This window comes from Peromyscus californicus, unplaced genomic scaffold (genome assembly GCF_007827085.1).
Source record: "Peromyscus californicus insignis strain IS unplaced genomic scaffold, ASM782708v3 Scaffold_7__1_contigs__length_154581171, whole genome shotgun sequence".
In the NCBI taxonomy this organism is placed as follows: domain Eukaryota; kingdom Metazoa; phylum Chordata; class Mammalia; order Rodentia; family Cricetidae; genus Peromyscus; species Peromyscus californicus.
In genome coordinates this window covers 67417958-67445528 of record NW_026294595.1, presented here as the reverse complement: position 1 = coordinate 67445528, position 27571 = coordinate 67417958, and the positions used below count along the sequence as shown (strand labels likewise).

General features: G+C 50.2%; 1 protein-coding gene across 3 annotated transcripts; it reads right to left on the bottom strand.

Moving 5' to 3' along the window:
* Positions 1-1507: 1507 nt before the first annotated feature.
* On the bottom strand, positions 1508-27472 carry Arhgap1 (Rho GTPase activating protein 1). 3 transcript variants are annotated; one of them, XM_052726175.1, is made up of 13 exons: positions 27357-27472; positions 23567-23738; positions 23256-23351; positions 13758-13845; positions 6539-6670; positions 6274-6360; positions 6036-6134; positions 5513-5620; positions 5354-5430; positions 5084-5161; positions 3693-3821; positions 3373-3476; positions 1508-3236 (listed from the first exon to the last, which is right to left on the bottom strand). In XM_052726175.1, exons 2-13 carry the CDS (start codon positions 23697-23699, stop codon positions 3045-3047), a joined length of 1323 nt encoding a protein of 440 aa, XP_052582135.1. In that variant the 5' UTR covers positions 23700-23738; positions 27357-27472; the 3' UTR covers positions 1508-3044. The 3 variants fall into 3 exon arrangements, with proteins under 3 accessions (XP_052582135.1, XP_052582136.1, XP_052582137.1); XM_052726176.1 differs by having other exon boundaries at positions 23567-23714; positions 27357-27465; XM_052726177.1 differs by lacking the exon at positions 27357-27472 and adding an exon at positions 24364-24498 and having other exon boundaries at positions 23567-23714.
* Positions 27473-27571: the final 99 nt, after the last annotated feature.

The window sequence follows — 27571 nt, the reverse complement described above, 5'->3', positions numbered from 1 at the left end:
CAGCCTAAGATTTATCATCTTGGGTGTAGTGGTGCACTCCTTTGAACCAGCACTGAATGGCAGAGGCCGGGGATCTCTGAGTTCAGTTCCACAACAGCTGCATCCCCAGCATGAAAATAACCATTTCAACCTTTAAAACCAAGCAAAATCTACTCAAAAGAGGGAAGGAGAGCAGACTTCATATCCTGTGTGGCTAGGTGGCAGTGGAGAGTCTAGCCTCCCAGGCCGAGAGTCAGGTTAGGGAGGTGAAAGAAATGAGGAAAATTGAATCTCAGCTGGCTGCCACGTGAGGCTGGGATGATCTCTGGTCACTTTCCCCATAGACAATATTTCTAGTCCCAGAGGAACCAGTTTTTGATAAATGTATATAATCCCAGTTGGAAACCAATCCACCAATAAGAGTGGGTAAGAATCATGACTCAAGAGCCCAAGAGCTGAGCATGATGGTTTATGCCTTTAATCCCACATTCAGGAGGTGAGTGGATTTCTGTTGAGTGTGAGGCCAGCCTGGTCTACATAGTTCCAGGAGTCAGACCCTGTCTCAAAAATAAACAAAAAAATTCAATCCCTAATGTAAAACCCATCCCGATGTCCAACATGTTCACTCTAGTTCTCTCCCTTTTAAGTTCCCTTCACACAATCAGCTGGGAGAAGAGGCCCTGGTCCTATGATACAACACAAGGTAACCTGCTGGAATGCTGCAGATACCAAAATATGAATGGTGACTTGGTACTTCCTTGCCCAGAGAATGATCAAACAAGGAAAGGGAACAGACAGTTTCACAGAGCACTGTCTTCCAAGCATAATACGGCTCTTAGCTTTTTAAAAAATTTGTATGTGTGGATGTATGTCTGTGTAGAATGTGTGTGTAGTGCCCAGAGAGGTCAGAAGGGAGCACTGGAACTGGAGTTAGAAATGGCTGTAAGCTGCTGTGTGGGTGCTGGGAATTGAACCCAGGTCCTCTGGAAGAGCACCAAGTGCTCTTCACTCCTCACTCTCTAGCTCCCAGCCCTTATTCTTTAACCAGAGCAGGTGTTACATGCATGTGACCTTCAACACAATAGAGCCCTAGGGCCAGAGAGATGTCGTCACTGGTGAGGGGTTTGCTTCAAGTCTGATAGCCTGAGCTTTTCCTCGACCTACATAGAAGGGAAGGGCAAAAGCCAATTCACACAATAATCGCATTGAAAATGTGAAGTGAGGGCACAGAAGGAGGCAGTAGGTAGGGTCATTAGATCTTCACTGGAAACCCTACACCTGCCACTCTCCACTCTAATTCTGGCCCACTTGCAGGTGATCTTGGAAGACACTGGAAGTGGGGTGAGTCCTGACACAGCTGCGTGGGGTCACCATGGCAGTAAGGACCCAGTGGACTTTGAGTGTTTGCTCAGCTTTCCATAGGAAAATAAGATGGACTCGGGAGGGACGGCCTGAGGCCCTCTTTCCCGGCCACAGCACACTCCCACTCGGTTCTGGACTCGAGCCTTACTTCCTAAACAGCCAGGTGGACATTTTCCACTTCCATTTTTATTGAAATACAAAAAGTGCAAATGGTGAAATACATGATTGGTGCCAAGGAAATCATGGTAAGTGTGAACACTGGATTCACAGTAAGAACGCCCCCAGCTACAGACTGACAGAGCAGGGCCAGGAGAAGGGCAAGAGAAGGCCCAAAAGGCTCCTCAGCAAATGGAGTGTAGCGACACTTGATACAAAAAGGTGGGTGAAAGCAGAGTGTGGCCCAGGCCGGGCCAGGAGGACAGAAGCCGCACTTGAGGCACCAGAGACCTGCCACACAGTGGTACAGGAAAAAGCCGGCGAGGTCAGGCCTGGCCTCGTCTGCAAGGTGGTCAGTGCAGATTCCGCAGCACCCGGTACCATCTCTGGAGCTGTCAGGCCTGGCCACACCTGGGGGCAGGGTCACTGCAGGTACTTCCCTATCACTATGGGGCCAACTTCCAGAAGAGGGTCTCAAGTTTCCACTGGGAGGAGAATGAAAGCTATCAGCTACCAAGGCTCAGGCTTGCTGAAAGACAACAGGACCCTGTGGCCCACCATCTTCCCTCAAAGGAGCTGTTAGAACCTTCCTGGCAGGGTGATTTATTAGTAAAACCTCTGTCCCTCTTAGGGGCTTCTGAGCTCCTGCCCTCCAAGAGTACCCAGGCAGGACGTGAGAGCCACCATAGATTCTGAAGCAGTGGCCCCTCTAGCCACAACAGGGACCAGAGGGACTCCACACCAGAAAGTCCCACCATAGCCACTGGCTGAGGATCCGTGCACATGAGAACGGAAAGAAGACATGGAGGGCCAGGGCTGCTGTCACTGATACTACTCGACACTGGAACTCTCCCGGGAGAGGACCGTTTCAACAGCTGCTCAGATTCTGGGTTCTGCTGTCTAGGATGCCAAGTGTGGCAGAAATGGGGGATAGGACACACTGGGGGCAGTACCACTTGGGGAGGAACAGACCCAGAAGGCAGAAGAGACAAGCCAGCTCTGGTCTTGTCATCCCTATTAGTAGGAAGGGCAGACATAGGGAACTTGTACCCAGGCCAAAACTCACTTCTATAAAGCATAGCAACTGACCAGAAAGGGAGGTACCTTAGCACAGCCAGCCCAAGCCAAGGAGCTCAGCTGTCCCACTTCCTAGCAATCAGGAAAGAGAGGACCAGCCCCCATACCAGCACAGCCGGCAGTGATTTAGTCTTCTACAGTTGCCAGGGAAACAGGCAGGAAAAGGGGGAGGGGTTACTGGGGCTCAATCCTAGAAGAGCCAAGCCCAGTCTGGAAAGCCCAGCAACCAAAGAGGCAGTGAGAGGTATAAGGCAAAGAAAATGTCTTACGATAACAGAGGCCTCCAGGGCTGGTGAGGTGGGCTGGGCAGAGGGAGAGGAGGGACTGCCCAGTTAGTGGGCTCCAACTTCCATCTCCTGGGGCTTCAGGGCCCCTTCCTAGGCAGGAGCCCCGGACTCCAATAAGGTTACTACCAGGAGGCCAAGTCCAACTGGGGCTGCCAGAGAAGGGGCTGGAGGTGGGGGCTGAGCTCAGACACCCTGGGCATCTGTGTTGTTGGGGAACAACTCCCCTTGATGATCCAGGAGGAACTTAGTGAAGGTGTTGATGGGATTAATGGCCTTGAGAGTGATGGCAGCATCCTTGGCCCACAGCAGGTTAGGGCCGAAGACTACAGCCAGGTTAGTGTTGGTCATCTTGTTCTGGTCAGAGTGGGCAGATACCTGTGGAAGGAAACGGGCTACAGCTAGAATCTATGGCCCCTGCCTTACTCCCAGCAACCATATCCAGAGCATCCAAGCAGAGACAACACAGCCTCCCCCGTCATCAGGTGAGCAGGGGAGGCCAAGGCAGTCTCACCTGCACCAGGAAGGCCGTCAGGAAGCGAAGCACCTGATAGTTCTCCTCTGGCAGAGTCTGGAGAACCTGCTCTGTCATCTCCACTCTCTGGCTTTCGTCAGTATCTGTGAGGAGGGGAGGCCCAGGTTACAGAGCAGAGGACTAGCTTAGGAAACCCTGCCATCAGACTAGTGGGGAACCCCAACCGAACTTGCTGGGAGCTGCTTATGCCCACAGCCTGCAGGGGAGGGTAGGTAGATGTACGGCCACATACACATCCCTGAGCTCAGATCCAACTCTGCAGAGGATCTACACAGCTGGGGAGGAAGGAGGGAACTCACTGAGGAAGCCCACAACGTGGGGGTAGAGGTCAAAGGTTAGCAAGGGCTCAGGAAGCTCCCGAAGGAAGGTCTTGAGGATGACTGCTGGCAGGTGCAGCTCATTGTACTGGTCAAAGTCCACGGGCAGCCCTTTGTGAGGGAGAAAGGATGAGACCAAGCCGGCGGCCAGCAAGCCCTACACCCTTACTATGTCCTTCCACTGCACAAGCTGCCTTTTCCCAGGGTCCCCCTACTGCCTCTTCTCTTCCTCTGTAACAAGGGGATACAGGCTCAGACCATCTGGAGAGCATGAGGGCGGGCACTGGCACACATGACAGTTACTCCCTGCCTCTGAATGATCTGGAACCCAAGGCTGCAGCTCCCGAAAGTGAGGCAGCCAGCCTGGGCAGCCGGGCAGACGGAGGACCTATGTGGTCACTGTTAGCATGCAGCCGGGCAGACAGAGGACCTATGTGGTCACTGTTAGCATGCAGCCGGGCAGACGGAGGACCTATATGGTCACTGTTAGCATGCAGCCGGGCAGACGGAGGGCCTATGTGGTCACTGTTAGCATGCAGGCACATGGACTGGCCTGCCCTTAGGGCCCCGACAGGATCCATTGTCAGCTGTGCACATTTGCTACATTTCCCTACTGCTCACCTCCCATCTCTTTCTCTTCCTTCGTTCTCATTCCCAGGGACCAGTCTCTGCTCCCTTCTCTGCCCCTTCTCTTCCCTCCCTTCAATAAATCACTCATGCGAGCCCTGTTGTATGGTGTGACTCCTTCCCGTTGTTTTAAAAATACAGCAGTCGGTCTAGAGAGATGGCTCAGAGGTTAAGAGCACTGGCTGCTCTTCCAGAGGTCCTGAGTTCAATTCCCAGCAACCACATGGTGGCTCACAACCATCTGTAATGAGATCTGGTGCCCTCTTCTGGCCTGCAGGCATACATGCAGACACAACACTGTATACATAACAAATAAATAAATCTTAAAAAACAACAACAGCCGGGCAGTGGTGGCACACGCCTTTAATCCCAGCACTCGGGAGGCAGAGCCAGGCGGATCTCTGTGAGTTCGATGCCAGCCTGGGCTACCAAGTGAGTTCCAGGAAAGGCGCAAAGCTACACAGAGAAACCCTGTCTGGAAAAACCAAAAAAAAAAAAAAAAACCAACAACAAACACCCCCCCACCCCCACCCCCGTCACACCAAAGGACGTGGAAACTTATGGCAAGAAGTTTCTTCTTGCTTACAGGCCCTCACAGTTACATGTCCCATCCTCTCTCTCTCTCTCTCTCTCTCTCTCTCTCTCTCTCTCTCTCTCTCTCTGTCTGTCTCTACACACACACACACACACACACACACACATGTGCACACATGGTCTGGACGAGCTCTAGGGTCTGGCCCACTCACCCATGTTGTATTTCTGCTGCACTTCCCGTACAACCTGGGTGTTGGCCGACCTCCGGAAGATGCCCTCAGTTGTGAGAGCTGGAAAACAAGGGGGCCTGGTGAGTTTCAGAACTCTGGGTGATGGATCACTTCCCTGCCCTACCAGTCTTGGAATTCCAAGAAGGGTCATTGGGAGTGTACTTTTCTATGCCCTGCCCAGAGTTTCTCAAGGGCAGCTGGGGGACAGGGTAACTTGGAAGGTCAATAGGCCTTGGGCTCCACAGCACTCACCGTGAGCCTGCAAGTAGGCAACCGTCTCCCTGAGCACAATAGGAATGGGCTCCTGGTCCGGGTTCTTCTCCTGGAGGCTGTGGGCAAAGGGGTGAGCTGGGACTCTGCATGCTGGTCCAACCCCACCACCCCGGACCTGCCTAACCTTGGCATACTCACTGCTGCAGTGACACCCCAAACTGCTGATTTGGCAGCGGAGGGCGTGGTGGCATGGGCTTGGGAGCCGTCCCAGGGCTCTTCTGTGTGGATTTGAGGAAGTCGTCATACCTGGGAGAGTAGATGGACCAAGGGTCAGGCCCTCTGGCTCTGCAGTCTTGTAGCCAACTTTATCGAAGTGTTTACTGTGTGATTTCCCATGGATTATTTCATATATCCTCAAAACAGCCCCACTTAATGTAACACAGTGGAAAACAAACCCTTTAAAGAGATTCAGTCAACAGCTGTGACAGAAATGGGGTTGGATTTGGCTCTATCTACCGTCTCTAATCTTGACACTGCCTTACTCATTTCCCTGGCTTCTCTAGGCTCCCTCTTGCCCAGGTTACTCTGCCTCCCACGCAACACACCCACACAACTGAGTAGTGGACACACACACACACACACACACACACACACACACACACACACACACACACACACACACACACACACACCCGGCTTACGAGCCCACCCGCTGCCTCACTTGAGCACTTGGCGAGGAATCCCCAGCTGCTCCAGCTTCACATGCTCATTCAGCTCACTCAGGTAATTCACATAGAAGATCTTCCGTCCAAACTTGAAACTGGAGGCAAAGGGAAGGATCGGGGTCAGCCCGGGCCCCATGATAGGCTGTTGCTCTCCCTGCAGACAGGTATCACCCCAAGCTGGCCACCCTGGGTATCTGCTTGGTACGTGAGGGTGCACACCTGTCGCCTGCTCACCTGATGAGGGGCTTGAAGAGGATAAGCAGGGTTTTGATGAACATGGTTGGGTGCACAATGTACAAGGCCTTGATGTTTTTCTTGTACCTGCAGGACAAGTGGGAAACTTGGGAATAGGTGGAGTAAGGAGCAGGGCTGTTGGGGGCCCTGCCTCCACTGACATGGAATAAGCTTCTGACCAAGAGAACAGCCCAGAGCCCAGAGAGCTGTTGGCCCACAGCCACCCACGCTAGGCTCTGGAGCCCACCCCCATGTCCCAACCCACTTGCGGTCAAACTCCCGGTAGGCATCCCGCAGCCAGCTGAGGGAGGGTTTGTTGTCACTGGTCAGGCCGTGGTGCAGGTAGAGCAGTGTGTAGTCACTCTCCACATACTGGTCCAGGGTGTGTTTCAAGTACCTTCAAGAGAAATGCCCAGGGCTGGAGGTAGCTCCATGGTAGAGTGATTACTAGCATGTGAGAGCCATAGGTTCAACACCCAACATCATAAACACACAAAGAGCCCCGTTCAGACCTGTCCTCTGCACAACAGGTGTGGCCCCTGTTACAACAGAAGCCAGGACTTGCACCATGCTTCCTTCTCCACAGACGCTCCCTCCCTGCTGCCATCTGGCTATGTAACCCACAGCCTCTTTCCTGGAAGGAGGCAGAGGGTAGGGAGCTGGGCCTAATGGAGAAGTAAGTACACAAACAGCTCTCATTTTGAGCAGCAGAATCAGTAGACCTAGGCTCCAAGCTAGGCTGTGTGTCCACAGTTCAAAGGGTTTGACATGTTTTTCTCAGGATCACCCTGAGCCAGTAACGAGGACAGTCACTGGTTATTAGTCAAAGCTTTTAGTGTCTGCCAAGTGCTTCCAATCCATTACCTCATTCTCCCTCATCACAAATGAGCTGAAGTTCACCCCGTTACTAACGAGGGCAATCAGCAGAGGCCAAGCTCTTAGCCAAGGTTTCAGTTTGTGGTGGGGCACAGTGGTGAAGTCCAGCTCCAAGACTGCATTCTAGACCCTGGACAAGAGCTGCCCTTTGTATGTGATTTGTGGTATAGTTTGTAAAACACTGTGTCCATGAAAGGACATCAGGATGACCAGAAGGTCAACTGTTCCAACTCCTAGGCTTTTTTTTTTTCAAGACAGGGTTTCTCTGTGTAGTTTTGGTGCCTTTCCTGGTACTCACTCTGTAGCCCAGGCTGACCTCGAACTCACAGAGATCTTCCTGCCTCTGCCTCCCGAGTGCTGGGATTAAGGGTGTGTGCCACCACTGCTCAGCCCAACTCCAAGGCTTTTTTAATGGACCACAAAGCCATACTCCTCAGGTTCCCTATGCTCACAACAGGGTATGTAGCACCCCAACACACACACACACACACACACACACACACACACACACACACACACACACACACGTTGAACACACTGGGAAGTTTGGAAGAAATAAACAGGGAGAGGGCAGAAATCCCGGGGTCAGACCTCTTAGAAGATGGCCAGTCAGTCCCTTGGCTCTAGTAGGGATGCCACTCCAAGCTGGCCAGGCCAAATGCTAAACACATCCCAGAGGAGGGGAATGTGTGAGGGAGTGCCCCAAGACTTGACTAAGTGCCCAGATGAATGATCTGACCTAGAGACAGTAGCCTAATGACTGGTCCCAGGGTGCAGAGCTGGGCCAGCACAGGTAGGCAGGGCAGAAAGGCTAAGTTACCATAGATTCTGAGCAGTACTAAACTGAGAATAATTTAACTTAGCCCTTATCCACACTAAGCACTCTGTAGTTGACAAAGGGCCATCACATACTAAGACGGCATTTTGCAGCTGAGTGTGGTGGCACACATCTTTAATTCCAGCACTCAGAAGGCAGAGACAGGCGGATCTCTATGGGTTCTAGGCCAGCCTGGTCTACAAAGCAAGTTCCGGGACAGCCGGGGCTGTTCCCCAGAGAAACCCTTTCTCAAACAACAACAACAACAACAAGAGGACGGTGTTTTGCAGTGAGGAAAGCAGCACAGATGACAGTCAAGTGACACGGCCATCCATGATGCATGCCGTGACCTTTGGAGTGCAAGAAAATGGCGCCGGTCAGAGGCTGGACAGTGCTCACGGTCCTGACCGTGTAAGAGTATGTTCAAGAGCATTTCCTACGGAAACAGAGGGAAGCAGAGACATTCTTGTAGGACACTGCTCATTCCAGTTTTATTATGGAAAAAATAACAACTGAGCAGCCAGCAAATTGTCCAATATCAGGAGATTGGCTAAAGAAACCATGGGACATCTATAAATAGACTATCTCACAGGATGCTCCTACAGACAGGATTAATCTGTGAAGTCAGGCGTCAGAACAGTGGTCACCCTTGAGCAGACACTGGAAAAGCAAACTGGAGACCAGGAGGGGGGCACTGATAGGTTTGGAGTTTCTGTTTTGTTTTGTATTTAGGTTTTTTGAGACAAGGTCCCACTCTGTAGCTCAGGCTGGCCTGAAACTCAAAATCCTCCTTCATAAGCCTCCCAAGTGCTGGGATTGCAGACATGTATCATCAAATTCACCAGAAACTGGTGTAGTGTTATATATATGTGGTCCCAGATACTCAGAAAGCTGAGGCAAAAAGGTCATTAAGCCCAAGTGTTTATGTCAGCTTGGGCAACAAAATGAGAGCTGTCTTAAAAGAAAAAAGAAAGTAGTACACAATTTGTTTACTTTTCTATATGCATATTATATGTAAATAACATGTTTTGTTTTGTGTGGGGTTTTTGGGGGGGCAGTGGGAGAACAGACAGGGTTTTACCGTGTAACCCAGTCTGGCCTGGAACTCCTATGTAGACCAGGCTGGCCTGGAACTCCTATGTAGACCAGGCTGACCTGGAACTCACTATGTAGACCAGGCTGACCTGGAACTCACTATGTAGACCAGGCTGACCTGGAACTCACTATGTAGACCAGGCTGACCTGGAACTCACTATGTAGACCAGGCTGACCTGGAACTCACTATGTAGACCAGGCTGACCTGGAACTCACTATGTAGACCAGGCTGACCTGGAACTCATTATGTAGACCAGGCTGACCTGGAACTCACTATGTAGACCAGGCTGACCTGGAACTCACAGAGATCACCTGCCTCTGCTTCCCAAGTGCTGGGATGAAAGCACGTACCACTCTGCCCAGCTAAATAATATGTCTTTTTAGGTTGTTTTTTTTTTTTTTTTTCTTTTGAGACAGGTTTCTCTGTGTAACCCTGGCTGTCCTTGAACTCACTCAGTAGACCAGGCTGGCCTCAAACTCAGAGATCCACCTGCCTCTGCCTCCCGAGTGCTGAGATTAAAGACATGTGCCACCAACACCTGGGGTAAAAAACAAAAGAACATCAAAGGATACTTTGAGGAATGTTTTCTACCCAAAGATGGAAGAATTATCCAAGACATCAAATTGAATACAGAGCTCCACATATAGAAAAAAATACAAAGTGGATGTAGCAAAACACAGTGGTTTTCTTTCTGGGTAACAGGTCTGTGAGACTTCATTATTTTATAGGTGTTGTTTTTCCTGTACAACTACTGACATATTTTTAACCTCTCAAAACTGTAATACTCTAAAAATATATATGATGGAATTTCATTGTTACCCATAACAACTCTGTGAGGACACAGAGAACTCAGAGTTCATATAGAACTCAGAGATTTGCCTCCAAGCACATAGCTAGTTAAAATTCAGTGCTCAAATTTAACTGGTCTTCTGAGTCCAAGCTTCAAGCATTTTTCCATTCCAACCCCCTAGATCTGGGTGGGGAGTGGGGAAAAGCCAAGTCTGATGTAATCTGACTGAAAACAGGACAGACAGAACTAGTGGAAGCATGAGTCTGGTCTCAGGAGGGACTGTGACTAGATGGGGTGTGGGGGGGGATAGAGGGTGGGTTGGGGTGTATGTGGTGTGTGTGTGGTGTGGTGTGTGTGGTGTGTGTGTATGTGCTCTGTGTGGTGTGTGGTGTGTGTGTAGGGTGTGTGTGTGTGTGTGTGTGTGTGTGTGTGTGTGTGTGTGTGTGTGTGTGTGTGTGTGTGTGTGTGAAGGGAAGGAGGTCCTGCAGCAGCAAACTGCCCAAGGCTTCTTGAGCCTGGAGGAAGATAAAAGGTAGACACAGCTTCCTCAGTAACTGCCCCGAAAAACTAGGTGCTTTCCATTGCCTGTGATTTCCTCTCATTGGACCTTCTGCCTGGCCACAAGTCTGCTAGTTGGTACATCAGAGGTGGCAAAAAAGCTGGAGTGGATTTGTGACTCAGCCTCCTCGGGCCGAACTCTATGGTGAATATTTCTGGTTGGACACGTGGTGGGTCCCCAACAAAACTCTGCTTGCTCTATTTTAAGAGCCGTGCAGAGAGGGTCACAAGGCCAGAGAGAGAAAGACTCACTACAAGGAATGAGCCTCTGCCTCTATCTCAGCTGAGACCAGCAGACTCCACACTCAGCCTTTCTTCTGTGACCACCACAACCCGGCATGTGCAGAGCATGCAGGACCACAGGGAGCTGCTGTGGTGGTGTGCATGCAGGACCACAGGGAGCTGCTGTGGTGGTACAGCATGCAGGACCACAGGGAGCTGCTGTGGTGGTACAGCATGCAGGACCACAGGGGGCTGCTGTGGTGGTGGTGTGCATGCAGGACCACAGGGGGCTGCTGTGGTGGTGGTGTGCATGCAGGACCACAGGGAGCTGCTGTGGTGGCGTGCATGCAGGACCACAGGGAGCTGCTGTGGTGGTGGTGTGCATGCAGGACCACAGGGAGCTGCTGTGGTGGTGTGCATGCAGGACCACAGGGAGCTGCTGTGGTGGTGTGCATGCAGGACCACAGGGGGCTGCTGTGGTGGTGTGCATGCAGGACCACAGGGAGCTGCTGTGGTGGTGTGCATGCAGGACCACAGGGAGCTGCTGTGGTGGTGTGCATGCAGGACCACAGGGGCCTGCTGTGGTGGTGTGCATGCAGGACCACAGGGAGCTGCTGTGGTGGTGTGCATGCAGGACCACAGGGAGCTGCTGTGGTGGCGTGCATGCAGGACCACAGGGGCCTGCTGTGGTGGTGTGCATGCAGGACCACAGGGAGCTGCTGTGGTGGTGTGCATGCAGGACCACAGGGAGCTGCTGTGGTGGTGGTGTGCATGCAGGACCACAGGGAGCTGCTGTGGTGGTGGTGTGCATGCAGGACCACAGGGAGCTGCTGTGGTGGTGTGCATGCAGGACCACAGGGAGCTGCTGTGGTGGTGGTACAGCATGCAGGACCACAGGGAGCTGCTGTGGTGGTGGTGTGCATGCAGGACCACAGGGAGCTGCTGTGGTGGTACAGCATGCAGGATCACAGGGAGCTGCTGTGGTGGTACAGCATGCAGGACCACAGGGAGCTGCTGTGGTGGTGTGCATGCAGGACCACAGGGGCCTGCTGTGGTGGTGTGCATGCAGGACCACAGGGAGCTGCTGTGGTGGTACAGCATGCAGGACCACAGGGAGCTGCTGTGGTGGTACAGCATGCAGGACCACAGGGAGCTGCTGTGGTGGTGTGCATGCAGGACCACAGGGAGCTGCTGTGGTGGTACAGCATGCAGGACCACAGGGAGCTGCTGTGGTGGTACAGCATGCAGGATCACAGGGGGCTGCTGTGGGTGGTGGTGTGCATAGCTTATATTTTAGAGAGTACTTGAAACTGGTCAGGAGAAAGCACAGAAACGGCCACTCTGAGCAAACAGGGCAGTTTCTGTTCTTCTTCTGTGGAGTACCTCACATGCCTTGACAGCACACGGTCCCAGCTACAGACCCAGTGCTGGCTCAACAGTGAAAGGCCAGGAGAGGCCTGTCACATACGTCTACATTTAAACAGTGTGCTGGCTGCAATCAGAATGGCCCCCATAAGTTCATATATTTGAATGCTTTGTCAACAGAAAGTGGATGTGTTTCAGGAGAATTAGAAGTAGGAGGTGTGGCCTTATTGGAGGAAGTGTGTCATTGGGGTGGGCTTTGAGGCTTCAAAAGCCCATGCCAGGCCCAGTGTGTGTGTGTGTGTGTGTGTGTGTGTGTGTGTGTGTGTGTGTGTGTGTGTGTGTGTGTGTGTGTGTGTGTGTGTGTGTGTGTGTGTGTGTCTGCTGCCTGCAAACTGGGATATATTTATACAGCATTATATATTATTATATTATATATAAATCTGCACTATTTCTCCAGCACAGCACCAGAAAAAGAGAGAGAGAAAGCATGTGTGTGTGTGTGTGTGTGTGTGTGTGTGTGTGTGTGTGTGAGCACCTGCAGATCAGAATGTAGCTCTCAGCTACTTCTCCAGCATAGTACCATGCCTGCCTGCTCCCTACCATGATGACAACAGACTAAGCCTCTAAAACTGTAAGCAAGTCCCCAGTTAAACCCTCTGTAAGAGCTACCTTGGTCATGGTGTCTCTTCACAGCAACAGACTAAGACAAGCAGTCTTTGGATTTGTGCTAGGAGAGATTCTAACATATACATTCAGTAGCAGAAGCCCCACAGGCGCAGAAACCATTGATACCAGACTTGGTACAAAGTAAGATAATGGTAATTATGAATATAAATAGAAATGATTAAGAATCATGAGGCTAGCCGGGTGGTGGTGGCGCACGCCTTTAATCCCAGCACTCGGGAGGCAGAGCCAGGCGGATCTCTGTGAGTTCGAGGCCAGCCTGGGCTACCAAGTGAGTTCCAGGAAAGGCGCAAAGCTACACAGAGAAACCCTGTCTCGAAAAACCAAAAAAAAAAAAAAAAAAAAAAAAAAAAAAAAGAATCATGAGGCTGGAGAGATGGCTCAAAGGTTAAGAGCACTGGCTGCTCTTTCGGAGGACCTGGGTTCAATTCCCAGCACCCACATGGCAGCTCACAACTGTGACTCATTCCAGGAGATCCGACACCCTCACACCAATGCACATAAAATAAAATTAAATATTCTTTAAAAACAAAGAATCATGAGTATGTCTGGTGGTGGTGGTGCATACCTTTAATCCAGCACTTGGGAGGCAGAGACAGGTGGATCTACAAGTTCGAGGCCAGCCTGGTCTACAGAGTAGGCTCCAGGACAGCCAGGGCTACATAGAGAAACCCATTTCAAAACAAAACAAAACAACAACAACAACAAAAAAGAATCATGACTACATCAGAAATACCATACAGTTGTACATATTTGGAAAGTATTTCCTTTTTAAGGTTATTTTCTGGTGCATTTTCTTACTCCTGACAGGAAAGAGGCCACATGCTTCATTCTCTTCTTTGAATGATGAGAAAATAAGGTTCTTAGACACTTGCCAAGGTCACAGTCTCTAGGACTAGAACTCAGGTCTGACTCCTTGTCTAGTGTTCTTCGGCATATATAAAGCAGCTTCCTTACAGGACGAGGGGTGATTAAGAAAGGTAACCTGGTGCCCCAGGGCGAAGGAGAGCATGGAGAATGGTTCAGGCGACTGAGGCTCCAGAGCAGCCCCACTCTACTTCCCTGAAGGTACTCACCCCAAGAGCTTGCTGTGGTCCAGCTGATGGCTAGGGGGCATTCGACAAGCGCTAAAGACAATGATCTTCCGCCCATATTTATCATCACCTAAGTGTGGAGGAAGATGGATACAGTTGGTGAAAATGAACCAAAGTGGAGGGTGGGGCTTAAAAACTACCCAACCTGGGACCTGTGCCAGTGAGCGCAGGGGCTTGACTGACCTATGCCCATTATTCAAGGGCATGCTGGGTAGTCACTTCAGGGGCACTGAATTGGGACACCCCCCAAAAAAGTATTTAACCTTGCTTTTTAACCCAGTCATGGTGACACACACTTGTAAACCCACACTTTGGAGGTAGAGTCAGGAGTTCAAGACTACTTAATAGGTTCAAGGCCAGCCTAGGCTACATGAGATACAGTCTCAAAAAATAAAAAGAGCCGGGCGGTGGTGGCGCACGCCTTTAATCCCAGCACTCGGGAGGCAGAGCCAGGAGGATCTCTGTGAGTTCGAGGCCAGCCTGGACTACCAAGTGAGTTCTAGGAAAGGCGCAAAGCTACACAGAGAAACCCTGTCTCGAAAAACCAAAAAAAAAAAAAAATAAATAAAATAAAATAAAATAAAAAGAAAGCAAAACAGTAATAATAAAATCACTTTGAGGATAGATACAGTGTTGAGTGTTCAGAAGATAAATGTATGGGGATGTAACTCGGTACAGTGCCTGCTTAGCTTAGCATACAGGAAGCCCCGGGCTTGATCCCTAGTACCAAATAAACTGAAGGTGATAGTTACATCTGTAATCCCAGCACTCAGAGGTAGAAGCAGGTAGATCAGAAGTTCAAAGTTATCCTTAGCTATACTTAGATAAATTTAAGGCTAGCCTGAGATACAAGATAATCTGTATTGGGGGAGAAAAAGTATATTCATACAACAGAAGTTTGACCCTAAAAAGGAAGAAAGTACTGACATACACCACAAAATATATATGAACCTTGAAAATAAGCTAAGTGAGAGCAGCCTGGCACAAAAGGGCAGCTACTACACGATTTTGTGAGAGTCTAAGAGTGGTACTCAACTGTGGGTCATGACCTCTTTGGGGTCAAATGGCCTTTTCACAGGGGTCACATACCAGATATTCTGCATATCAGATATTTACATTACAATTCATAACAACAGCAAAATTAGTTATGAGGTAGCAACGAAAATAATTTTACGGTTGGGGGATCACCACACCATGAGGAACTGCATTAGGAAGGTTGAGAACCACTGGCCTAAAACCACAAGTCCAGAGTCGGGAGGAGGGAGGAAGGGAAAACTGCTGAACAGGTACAGAGTCTGATGTGTGTATGAATAGTAAAGGTGTTCTCTGGGAAACACTGCTGGACAGGTACAGATCTGATGTGTGTGTGAATAGTAAAGGTGTTCTCACGGGCTGGCTGATAGCTCAGTGGTTAAGACACTTGTTGCCAAACCTGATGACCTGTTTCATCCCACATGGCAGAACCCACATGGTGGAAGAAGAGAAATGATTCCTCAAAGGTGACCTCTGACCTCCATGTGTGCGCCATGGCTTGCACATACATGTGCATGCACACACAAAAAATAAATGTGATTTTGCTAAGAATTTTCTTAAGTGTTCTACTGGTGCACACCTGAAATCTCACCATGGGAGACTGAGGCAGGAAGGTGACAAAGTCACAACAGATCTTGTCTCCAAAAAAAGCCCCTTATATTCACCAAAAATATATCCATCAAGGCCTATACTATCTTGCCAACCAGACATCCTACAACTAACTGGTTTACCCCAAAGCACTGAGCAGTGAGGACCTAGAAAACCTGTAGAGGCTGCTTCTCAGCCAGCCCAAGCTACAGAGGAAAGTGGTCTGTTGCTAGACAGTGGGGTCAGCCACCCTATAACAACAATTCTGTCCACAGACACTTTCTGATTTTATTATTAGAATAGCTGACCACACTTGGCCCTGACTGAACTCTGGACACTCCTAAAAATCTTATCGTTCAGGCTGGAGAGATGGCTCTGTGGTTTAGAGAATTGGTGCTTTTCCAGAGGACCCAAGTTCAATTCCCAGCACCTGCACAGCAGCTCACAAATGTCTGTAACTCCAGTTCCAGGGAATGCAACACCCTCACACAGACCCCAATGCACATAAAAATAAATAAATAAAATTATCTTTCCCACTAAAGATATTTTGAAGAACATGGAGTACGGGGAAGTTTGTGAAGCTGTGGTAAAATTCCGCCTAGGTGCCGGGCGGTGGTGGCGCATGCCTTTAATCCCAGCACTTGGGAGGCAGAGCCAGGTGGATCTCTGTGAGTTCGAGGCCAGCCTGGGCTACCAAGTGAGTTCCAGGAAAGGTGCAAAGCTACACAGGGAAACTCTGTCTCGAGAAAAGAAATTCCGCCTAGGTGTTTTCTCTCAGAGGTATTTGTTTCAAACACTTACCATGGCAGTCTGGCCCCTGGCTGTCACAAAGCCAGAAAGCTCTTGAGACATGCTATCGCCCCAAAATGAAATGCTCTTCCAGGGTCAGCTTAGAGCAGGGGTCCTTAGGAAAGCTCAATGGTGATAAAGCCTGGTTCACATGCCCCCACGTCCTAACTTACTTCACTTTTCCAAGGACACCAAACTGTGGCTGCCTCATCCCCACTACCTCAGAGGCAGAGGAGAAGCAACCCAGGAGAGCAGAAACTCATGACACAACCCACAAAGTGCAGGGAGTTTGCCCTTCCGCTCCACTGAACAGTAAGGACTATTCTCCCTTGGTGAAGCCCATTATCCTGCTCTGTCTATGATGGAGTGTTGTGAAATATTAGTTTAAGATGCATTACATTCGTTTATGCTGTGCGATGTTTAATGGTGCAAAGATATGTTGTGTTCTTTTATGTTGCATTTGTTTAACTCTGTAAAGCTGTGTTACTGTACCTGTCTAAACACCTGATGATCTAATAAAGAGCTGAAGAGCCAATAGCTAGGCAGGAGAGAGGGATAGGCAGGGCTGCCAGGCAGAGAGAATAAACAGGAGAAATCAAGGCTCAGGAGAAGAGAAGAGGGAGGAGTGAGAAAAGGAGAAGGGGAAGGAGAGAAAGATGCCAGGGCCAGCCACCCAGCCACATAGCCAGTCACAGAGTAAAAGGAAAGAAAGATATGTAGAATAAAGGAAGGTTAAGATGCCCTGAGGCAAAATGTAGTTAAAAGGAAATGGGATGATTTCTTTTAAGATTTCTTTATTTATTATGTATACAGTGTTCTGCTCTTAACCTCCAAGTCATTTCTTCAGCCCTTTTCGTGTATGTGTCTGTTTTGTTTTGTTTTTTGGTTTTCAAGACAGGGTTTCTCTGTGTAGTTTTGGTGCCTGTCCTGGATCTCACTCTACAGACCCGGCTGGCCTTGAACTCACTGAGATCCACCTGGCTCTACTTCCCGAGTGCTGGGATTAAAGGCATGTACCACTATCGCCCAGCTGAAATGGGATAATTTAAGTTAGAAAAGCTGGCTGGAAACAAGCCAAGCTAAGGCCAAGCATTCATAAGTAAGAATAAGTCTCCATGTATTTATTGGGAGCGAGTTGACGGGCCCCCAAAGAGCAAAAAAGGAAAAAAAGCCGGGCAGTGGTGGCACACGCCTTTAATCCCAGCACTTGGGAGGCAGAGGCAGGTGGATCTCAGTGAGTTCAAGGCCTGCCTGGTCTACAAACTGAGATCCAGGACAGCCAGGACTGTTACACAAAGAAACCCTGTCCAAAAAACCAAAAAGGACCAACTACAATGGAGTCCAGGGGCTGGTCCTTTTCAAAGTGTCCCAAAGCTTCTCATTTTTCTCTAGGCTGAGGCAGAAAAAGCAGGAGGCAGCTTCTCAAGTGTGCCATGATAGCCCGGTCCCTAATGGATGAATGCCCTGACCCTAGCAGCCTTACAACCTTGACAGCTCCTGGATAAGCCTTCACCCTCCTGTCTCCACCCAAAGCATGGTCTGGCTTTGTTAGGTCCAAAAGGGCCTGGCCAGGGTGGGTCCTCCAAAGAACTTCTTGTACCAGTATCTGAGGTCCAGCCCACCAAGCCCAGAAAGCTCTATCTTGTCTCTTAATCTTTCCTAGCATCCACCTCGGGAGGATTATAAACAGCTACTGCCCCCAACTCTACTTTCACAGCACACCTTTCCCCTCAATCCCACCTTACAGAGAATCTGTAGACCTAGTCCTGTAAATAGTCCCTAAAATGGAAGCCAGACGTGACAGTACACACATGTAATCCTAACGAGAGACCAGGCGTTACACAGATTCCAGGCAGGCAGAAAGATACGGAGTGGCCATGGACAGGTAATAAAGGTGGTGAATTCCAGATAGCCAGCTTTGTCCTCACCCTCCTGACTTGAGATCAAAGCCTGGCAGCTGCAAACTGAAGGACTCGTAGGCTTCTGTCTCCCACCAGGAGCAGGCCTGCTGATGGACTGGCTCAACAAGCTCAAGGCCTCAGCAAACTTAAGAGTTGGGTGCCAATCAACCATCCTATCTGTCTCCAAACTGACCAACCCTGAATTAGGGGAGGAAGACTCTTCTTCAGTCTTAAAAAACTGAGCCTTGGAGAAGCGACTGGAATTTTCAGCTTTCCTGCTCCATCTGCTTTACAGAGGGTCTTTCCCTCTGTGTCTGCTGCATGTGTGTTTCCTCAGCCCCAATAAACATGTTGCTTCAATGGCTGATTCTGCCTGCTGCTGTCTGCAGTGTTCGATTTCTCCACTGCTATCTACTGTGCTGGAGACTTTTCCTGCCTTCTGATTCTTTAACTGGCAGAAAAAAAAAAAACAAATCTGATCAAGACCCCTAAACTATATCACTAGCACTGGGAGGTGGGAGCAAGAGAATCAGGAGTTCAAAGCAAGGATCAGCTATATAGTAAGTTCAAGGCCAGGCTGGGCTTCATGACATCCTATCTCAAGGGGAAAAAAAAATCATTACACTGGCTCACAGACTCTGAGTCTTGGCCTCAGCTCTCGGGCTGCACCACCACATCCTCTATCCCAGAAGCTCTGGTAGCGGGGTAGGCCAGGCTGTTCGTTGCTTGTATGAGACAGACCTTCCTCCGGACAGTTCTGTTCCAAACTGGCCACTAGGGACCTGGGGGACTCCCCCACATACAACTGCCTCCACCTTCCCCTAAACAGCGAGCCGGCTCTTCTCACAGCTCCCAGCACTAACAGCCCTCCCTCTGCTGTCAGTTTCTACTCTCCTGGGTAACCATGCTCCATCTCCCACCGGCTCCCAGCAGCCTGAAAGCAGGGACTGTTTCCTGTCTCTGACTCACGTCAGTCATTCAGTAAGTGTGGGTCTCCAGGTGTGCTGATATACACCTACGATCCCAGCTACTTAGAAGACCGAGGCAGGAGAGTCACTGATGCCTACCAGTTCAAGACCAGCCTGGGTAGAACAGTAAGATCCCATCTCAAGTACTCAGTGTTGGAAGCCTTCACAAAGACGCAGGTCATGACATACAGTTTCATTTCTGAACTTGTATTTGATGGTTAAGTGACAAATTAGAGTGTGGTAGGCAGTGAGTTTCCTGAAGGAATCTTTCCAAACAGAATCGTTAGCACGCATCTACATCAGCAACAGTTTTTGCTTGTTTGTTTTGTTTTTGAGACAGGCTGTGCTGTCAATAGGAGCTCAGGCTGGACTAAAACTGAAGGTCCTCGGCCTCAGCTTACTGAGTGATAGGATCAGGATTTTGTGTTTGTTTTTGTCTTCTGTTTGTATGACACAGGGTCTCATTATGCAGCTCTGGCTGTCCTGGAACTCACTATGTAGACGAGGCTGGCCTTGAACTCATAGAGATCCCCCTGCCTCTGCCTCCCAAGCACTGGGATTAAAGGTGTGCGCCACTACCCCCAGCTTCGATATTTATTACAGGTATGTGCCCACCACACCTAGGAGGCAGGTGTACTTGGAAGGCCTGGGTGCCACCAGCTCTATGGACTCTGGGGTGCTAGGGTTTTTTGGGGCCAGCTGCTGGTGGCTGGGAGCTAAGCTCCCGTCCTCATTTACTTCCATGCTGTGGGATGTTCTGTATGTCAAATGTGTTGATTAGTCAATAATTAAAACACTGATTGGCCATTGGCTAGGCAGGAAGTGTAGGCGGGGCAAGGAGGAGAATAAAGCTGGGAAGTGGAAGGCTGAGTCAGAGAGACACTGCCAGCCGCCACGAAGAGAAACAGCATGTGAAGATGCCGGTAAGCCACGAGCCATGTGGCAAGGTATAGATTTATAAAAATGGATTAATTTAAGCTGAAAGAACAGTTAGCAAGAAGCCTGCCATGGCCATACAGTTTGAAACCAATACAAGTCTCTGTGTTTACTTGGTCGGGTCTGAGCGACTGTGGGACTGGCAGGTGATAGAGATTTGTCCTGACTGTGGGCCAGGCAGGAAAACTCTAGCAACACTTCCACTTGGCTCTGTCAGGGAAAGGGAAGCAGCAGAGCATGGCAGAGACACTGACTGGCAGCCCAGCCACACAATCTCAAGTTCAGAACCCGGGGACTCCAGCAAAGAAGGGAGCCTCACCTGCCTTGTTCCATCTAAGCAGGAGGAATGCCTGGAATGCAGGAGCGAGACTGAGGCAGGAGGGTCTGGGGACCTCAAAGTCATTATGTGAAGCTCCTTCCTCTCCCAGGAATAAGGCATCTCTCACTGGCTGGAAGAGTTGAGGACTGAGCTAAGGTAGAGAGTCTGAGAGCTCTGGAATGTCAAGTGTCAGTGAGAGGCTAAGGCTGTGACCAGAAGCATGTTGTTCCACCTCTTAGCTGGCCACGGAAGTGGGGAGTAGAAACCCTTCATCCATGCTTTTGTGAATAATCCTAATAAACTCACTAGTTCATCAAGAAAGAAAGAAAGAAAGAAAGAAAGAAAGAAAGAAAGAAAGAAAGAAAGAAAGAAAGAAAGAAAGAAAGAGAAAGAAAGAGAGAAAGAAAGAAAGAAAGAAAGAAAGAAAGAAAGAAAGAAAGAAAGAAAGAAAGAAAGAAAAAGAGAGAGAGAGAAGGAGGGAGAGAGGGAAGGAAGGAAACAAACTATGTTCTACAAAATCTATTACAAAGATGGGCACTTTCTCTAGAGAAAGGAATTTACACCCTGGTGGCCCTAGGGGGGTCAAAGGGGACTATGACTAGTTAAAACCTATTTCACTGGACTGGTAGGTCTCTCTCTTTTTTTCAGATCTCTTTTATTGTTTTATTTTTCCAATACTAAGGCTGGAAACCAGGGCCTTGCACTAGGCAAGAGCTCTACCACTGAGTGCTACCCCAGTGTAAGAATGTAAGCGTCTAGGAAATGGAGGAGGGGACCCCACCCAGTGCTCAATGCTGACTGTGAGGCTGCTCTAGTCACACACACACGCTGAAAAGAGCCCAGACAGCAAGGGGCTCAAAGGATAAGTCAGGAGTTGGAAGGCAAGCATGGGGTGAGGGTCAGCAGCCCTTGGGTCCAGGCCTTGTCCTCCGTCTCCCCACAATGGGGGTCCCATCACCAAGTTTGCAAGCAAGCAGGGTAGCTGCTTCAAAAAGCACACAGGAACCCCCTCCCTGCTCTCAGAAGGGATTAGGACCGATTCTGCCCTGGAACCTCAAGAGAGATGCAGAGCTAGCAGCTGTGATGTCTCTAGGGTGCTGGGGAGAGGGCCTGATGAGGGTGTAGTAGGAAAAGCCTGAGAGCCAGGCCCTGCATTCCCCAGATACCAATCAGGGACTCTCTCAAGGTGTTAATCAGCAACAGAACAGCTTCCTTAGCAGGCTTTCTGGGTACTGCTGACCACAACCTGCAATGCAAGAACATCTACAGTGGGGCTGGGACTGAGAAAGCCCACAGTGGATGAAGACTGCTGACATTTGTTAAACATTTCTAGTGCCAGGAATCCTGCAAGCCAGTTGACATTACGTTGGAAGCCTGAAACCAGCTGTCACAGAAACTGAAAAGGTTACAAATAATGGTCTCTTTGCCTCCTTTCTGAAGAGTCTGCTTTTACCAGCACAACACTGGAAAGCCCCTACTGGGACCACGTCAAATGGGACTGAGTCCATGCCGACCACTGAAGGCAAGGACAACCGCGGCTGTGGAGGAGCTGGGAGCATCGCCTGCTCTCCCTTCCACACGGGCTCTTCCTCTGAATTCCAGGGCCAGAGACATCACCACTGGCTCTTCCAACAAGCCTGGCCAGCAAGACAGGCACGTAGGCCCCACAGCAGCATGCTGGCCAGGCCTTGTCCACACTGGGTGCTTCCTGAGGCCCAGCCCCTGGAGCTCCTTTCTCCTGGCTTCTGGACATGTCACTATGCTGCCTCCACTCTATCATGCCTCACAAACTCTGCTATTTCCTCCTTCCAAAGCCTCCAGTAGCTCCCAGCTTCTTGGAATGGATTTGCAAATAATCTTGTCCCACTGGCCTCCACCAAGAGCCTTTTCTGATTCATAGATCCAGAGGCCACAGCCAGGAGAGGCTAAGCACAAACAGCCAGAACTGATACCTACCTGGCTGGGCCCCCTCAGGCTGGCCACATTCTGGAGAACAAACAAAAAAGTGCTGCAGGGTGGTGGTCTGCTGCAAGATAAGAGGACGCCCACAGATGTGGGAGGAACAGCCCCAACCTTTCGTCTCCTGACTGGCCACAGAGTCCGGAGGCTATCGAGGTAGACATTAGACACCCAACAGACACCTCACTCAGGTTCCATTCAAGGCCCTCAACCCAGACCAAGATGAGCATCAGAAGCCCAGGCACCATGGAACGAATGCCTTAGACATTATGGCCTCTTCCAGCCCTGACAGCAAGAGCCAGCTCACTGAGGCTCCACTCCCCTGCTCCAGTCTCCTCTGGGGCTTGCCTATGAATATAAGGAGCTCCCTGAAGCAGAGACCCAAAGGGTTCCTGCACCCATTCTCAGCAGGGCAGCACGTCCACTAGAAACTTGACGATCCAGGGAACCGTGCAGCATTGTACAGTTTGAAGGAGGCTCCGCACATTCCAAACCCCCAGAAGGGAGTGACAATATCCACATCCCCGGGGACTGATAGGGGAAAGCAGATATCAGGGCAAGGGAAGGGAAGAGAGGGTATGAAGGGAAGGGCAAGGCCACTCGTTCAGAGCCAACTATGCGCTAGCTCCCAGGACGCTGACATACGAGCATCATTGTACTCCTCTCAACGACAGTGTGAGGAAGGAGTTCGGAGCGCAGAGCTGGACCAAACTCAACTTTCTAACTTCCAAGTTATTAGGGCCACAAGGCCGCCCACATTACGGCTGCAGTGGGAGACAAAGGGACCACGGGTCAGGAAGCAGTGGCAGGTGACTATATTACATGCCAGTCAAAACCAATCCAAGCTCATAAGGGAAGGCACATATGCTCAAGAGCAGACCAGAGGCTAGACACAAAATGGACCCTTTCTTGGTGGCAAAAGAGACTGGCTTCTCTAAGCCAGGAGCACAGACTATGAGGGCAGAGACACAACACTGGGCATGCTCACCTGCTACTTCCACAATCTGGTGGCGGGCGATGTCATAGTAAGGGTCATCCCACTTCAGGTGTGTGACAGGTTCTGGAGAGCTGCTTTTAGAGTCATCTGAGGAACAAGGCAAAGGCAGGGTCACCCAGGGGGGCTGACCTAGCATTTTCTCCATGGCTCATCCTCTCTGGCCTGCCCCCAGTGAACTTATATTCATGGCCATACCCTAGGGCTGGTCTCCTTGCCCCAACCTTACCCCTGGAGACTCCTCTAGCTGGAAGGGGCCTCCTCTCTGTGGCGTCTTCAGTTGCCTGAGACATTGTGCCACCCACCTGACTTGGGAAAGTCTGGCATTTCATCAGAAGGCCAGTTCTTCTCATCAATGGAGGCTAGCTTCAACTGGTTCAGAGATTGGCTGGTATCATCCAAGGTCAGATCATCTTGCAGTTCCGAGAGAGGATCCATGGCTAAGGCTGTTCCCTGCAAAAGAACCGGAAGAGAAACCTGGGTGGGAGGGGAAGAAAGGTGGTGGGTTAGCTTCTGTAACTCTTACAGTGGACCCTTTTGTCCCTTTCTTTTCTCTTCTGGCACCCTTGTGCCTATTCCTCAACAGTCCTCATCCTGCCAAGAGTTCCACAGAGCATGTGGCCAGAAAAGGCAGCTGGGGCAGTGGATGGCACAGCGCAGCACCTCCCTTCAGGTCCTCAGCTGGGCGCTAAGAGGCATGCCAGGTCCCACACTGCCCATCACGACTGACCAAGTAACGCAGTCCCAGCGGCCAAAGGCATATCCTCAGAGGTGTTAGAGTGCAGAAGCCTCACGCTCCAGCAGTTACAGAGATAGATGTCACAAGACTCTGAGGAAGCCAAGGGTCTCCAAACACCATGAAAAAGGCCAGCTGGGGCCATTCCGCTCCTCTCTCCAGGCCGGAGATGATAGGGTCCCAGGAAAACAAGGCCATGGCTGAGGTGTTCAGCTTGGTTTACCTTAGACAAAGACCAGTAGCAGGAGATGGAATCTATCTGTCAATCCCAGCAGACCCCTTGCAGGTCCCTAAGGCTCTCAGGCCCTCTCTAAACCTGTAGGGGTTCCAGACAGTGGTTTCACTGTGGCAAAGTCAACAGATTACCTAAAGGATGAGAGGGTACAGAGCGAAGAGAGGCTGCCCTTGATATCTAGAACATGGAGGTGAGGCCTTGAAGGGCAGAAGAGCTGGCAGGGAGGGAAAAGAGGCAGCATTAAAACCAGGTCTAGGATCTGGCTAAAAGAGATGGCACTTTCTGCTCTCAGCTTCATAAAAACACCTCCCTCGAGCTCACCAGATGGGTGAAGAAGGTTTCAATCCAACCCATTTGCCCAACCCCAAAGAAGAGGCTGCATTCCTGAAGCCAGAAAAAAAGACATATATGGTCAGAGAACCAGCAGGGCAAATCAGAGGAGAGAGAGGGCCTGGGGATAGGAAGAAGAGAGGCGCTGCCCGTGAGATCCACACTGGGGCCAGCAGGGTCGTGACAACCTCCCATCACCTCCCCTCCCGCACACATGACAACCTAGGGCTCTAAATGGTGAAGTCGCTCCCAGGGCCTAAGCAACAACTGCCTTGTCACCATGGCAACACACTGAGTCAGGAGGAAAACTGTTTCAAGCTTTCAAAGCCAAAGACCAAAGCTCCTTCCCTGCTCTTCCTCTCCCCGGTCCCTCGGCCTTCTCCACTAATCCAACTGGACACCGAAATACAGGTTCCTTCCTAAGAACTCAAGGGCAAACCGTTCACATTTGGGAATGCATTAATTTCTCTTGGTGAGTAAATCTGCCTTTGCCCAAAACCCAGATCTTCGCTCCCCCTTCAGCCCTCAGTCCTCCAACCAGGCAATCTTTCATCTTGAGGAATTTGCCTCTGACCCACCTACTCTCCCTGATTCAACCAGGAGGCTAGAGTGCTGCTTCTCACAGGAGCCTCTAGCTCGGTGGTTCTCAACCTGTGGGTCGAAACCCCTTTGGGGGCCAAATGACCCTTTCATAGGGGTCCCCTAAGACCATTAGAAAACATGGATATTTACATTATGATTCATAACAGTAAGAAAATTACAGTTTTGAAGTATCAATGAAAATAATCTTATGGTTGGGGTCACCACAACATGAGGAACTGTATTAAAGGGTCGCAGCATTAGGAAGGTTGAGAACCACTTGGCTCATGAAAGGGCAGATTCCAGCTCAAAACAACATCTCCCTGCCTGAGCCTTCTCTCCTTCCCCATCACTGCCCAGGTACCAGGAACTCCTTGACACCCCCACCTCACAGCAATCCAAGGGAATCTTTTTGTACACAGGAAGTACCTGGTGTGCTAGAAAAAGCATGAAGTCAAATATTGAAAAACTGGGTTAGAGTCCTGACCAAGCCAAGGACTGCAAAGATCCCGGGCAAGTACCTTTCCTGTCTGGACCTTAAATTTCCTTATCTATGAAGCGAAGGCTCCTCCCAGAAATAGAAACTCTCCAGTGTTCAGAAGCACTTGCAAGGAAGTAAACAGGATTAAAAGCAGCAGCTAGAGCTGAGCTATGTGTGAGGGAGGGATAGGGAGACTATCAAGAAGGAAGCTGAACCTGACTCTCATCTCTTTCCCAGGAACCTCTCCTGTCAGTTCTAGACCTGACCTCCTTCAACTCCCTCACAGTCTCCTTTACCAGCAAAACTAATCACAGTGGGGCCCAGCTCCCTGGTCTCTCTCACCCGCTTCCACTGCCTTCCCTGAGTCAGGGTGTTTATCTGCTGTTCAGTGGGAGATGAGGGAAGCCTGTGAAGAGAAGGGAAGTTCTAACACAAAATGATAGAAATGAAATACACTAGCCACCTGTGAGTCCTACTCCACTCTGCAAAACACTGCTTGCTCTCAGATTAACATTCCTTTTCAGCAGGTAAACCTTGACCTTTAGAAATTATCTGAAAATCACTTTAGGCAAAGGCTTTGGCTTTTGCAAAATAGTGAATCTCTCAAAAATTCTGATATCTGTGAACTTTTTCTCTTAAAAAAATGAACAGATCTGTGAAATCTTGCATGCAATTTTAAAGGCTTCACAAGCCCTCTGAGAATTATTGCTTAAGAGCCTGTTTCAAAGGCTGAGGCCACAGCTCACTTTGCCTGCACTCACAGAGAGCACTTTGCCTGCACACACAGAGCCCCAGATTCCCTCTCCAGCATAGAAAAACAAAGCAACTTATTCAGAATAAAGCCTGGCACATAGCAGATACTCTGTCATTAGCTGAATGAATGAATGATTTTCCTAAATGAAGAAGGAAACCAACATTTGTGGAAGACCAATATGCTGGGCACAAATACCTCACAACTGCACTAATAGTTCAGCATATGCTATCAAAGCCATTTACAGTTTCAGCAAAACGGGGGAGGGGGGGATATGAGCAAATTTCTAAAGGTCACAGAACCCAGAGGCAGGATTTTAATCCACGAGTACGTTTGAGGTGGTCTCTTGGTGAAAGTCAACCCCTCAACAACACTCTACTGTGACTGTCAGTCACAAATTCACAGGGTTCAAAGAGGAGCCACAAAACGGCATCCAGAACTTCTAATATCTATCGGGGCAAACAGAGACAGCAACTAGAAGTCACAGTATTCGCTGGCGTTGGAATGGGACTGTGGTGTGACTCCGAAAAAACAAAAGCCCTACATGACAGCAACTCTAAACTATAATCACGTTTGCATAGTCAAAAAACAAACAACAGATTGAACGTATGTCATTTCACAAGAAAATGAGGTGAAAGCATGACCTATCAAGTGGCAGGGTCGATCACTTCCCCCTAATTTCTCGCTCTCAGTGCTTTGCCAGAGCCTGTCAGGGAGACTTCTCCCTCCCCCGGGTTTGTTCTGTACTGGCCTATGCCTTGGAGAGGGCAGGAAGAAGTCAGAGAAAGTGGCTGTCTTCTCACTGCAGACACCGAAGCGGGGCAAAATCCCGGCAGCGGGGAGACCAAGGCCCTCAGGCCCGGTTCCACCCCCGCGCCCCTGCCTCCGAGTCTCCCCTTTAGGACCTAACCCCTTCGGATGGCCAGGGCAGCTCTTTCCCTTCCCCCACCACGCCCAGCGAGACCCCGCGCTCAGCAGCTCACCGCGCTCCGGCAAGGCTCCCTCTGCCACGCCTGTCAAAGCTCGGCAAACATCCGGCTAGGAGGAGGAACGGGGACCGCCCCCTCGGGGGGCCCCCCAGCTCCCCAGCCACTTCCGCCACATCTTCTTCCTATTTCCGGCTTGGTGCCCGGTCCAAACACGGCTTTCCGGGAGCCCCGCCCACTTCCGGCAATCACCTGCCGAAATGCCCGCCTAA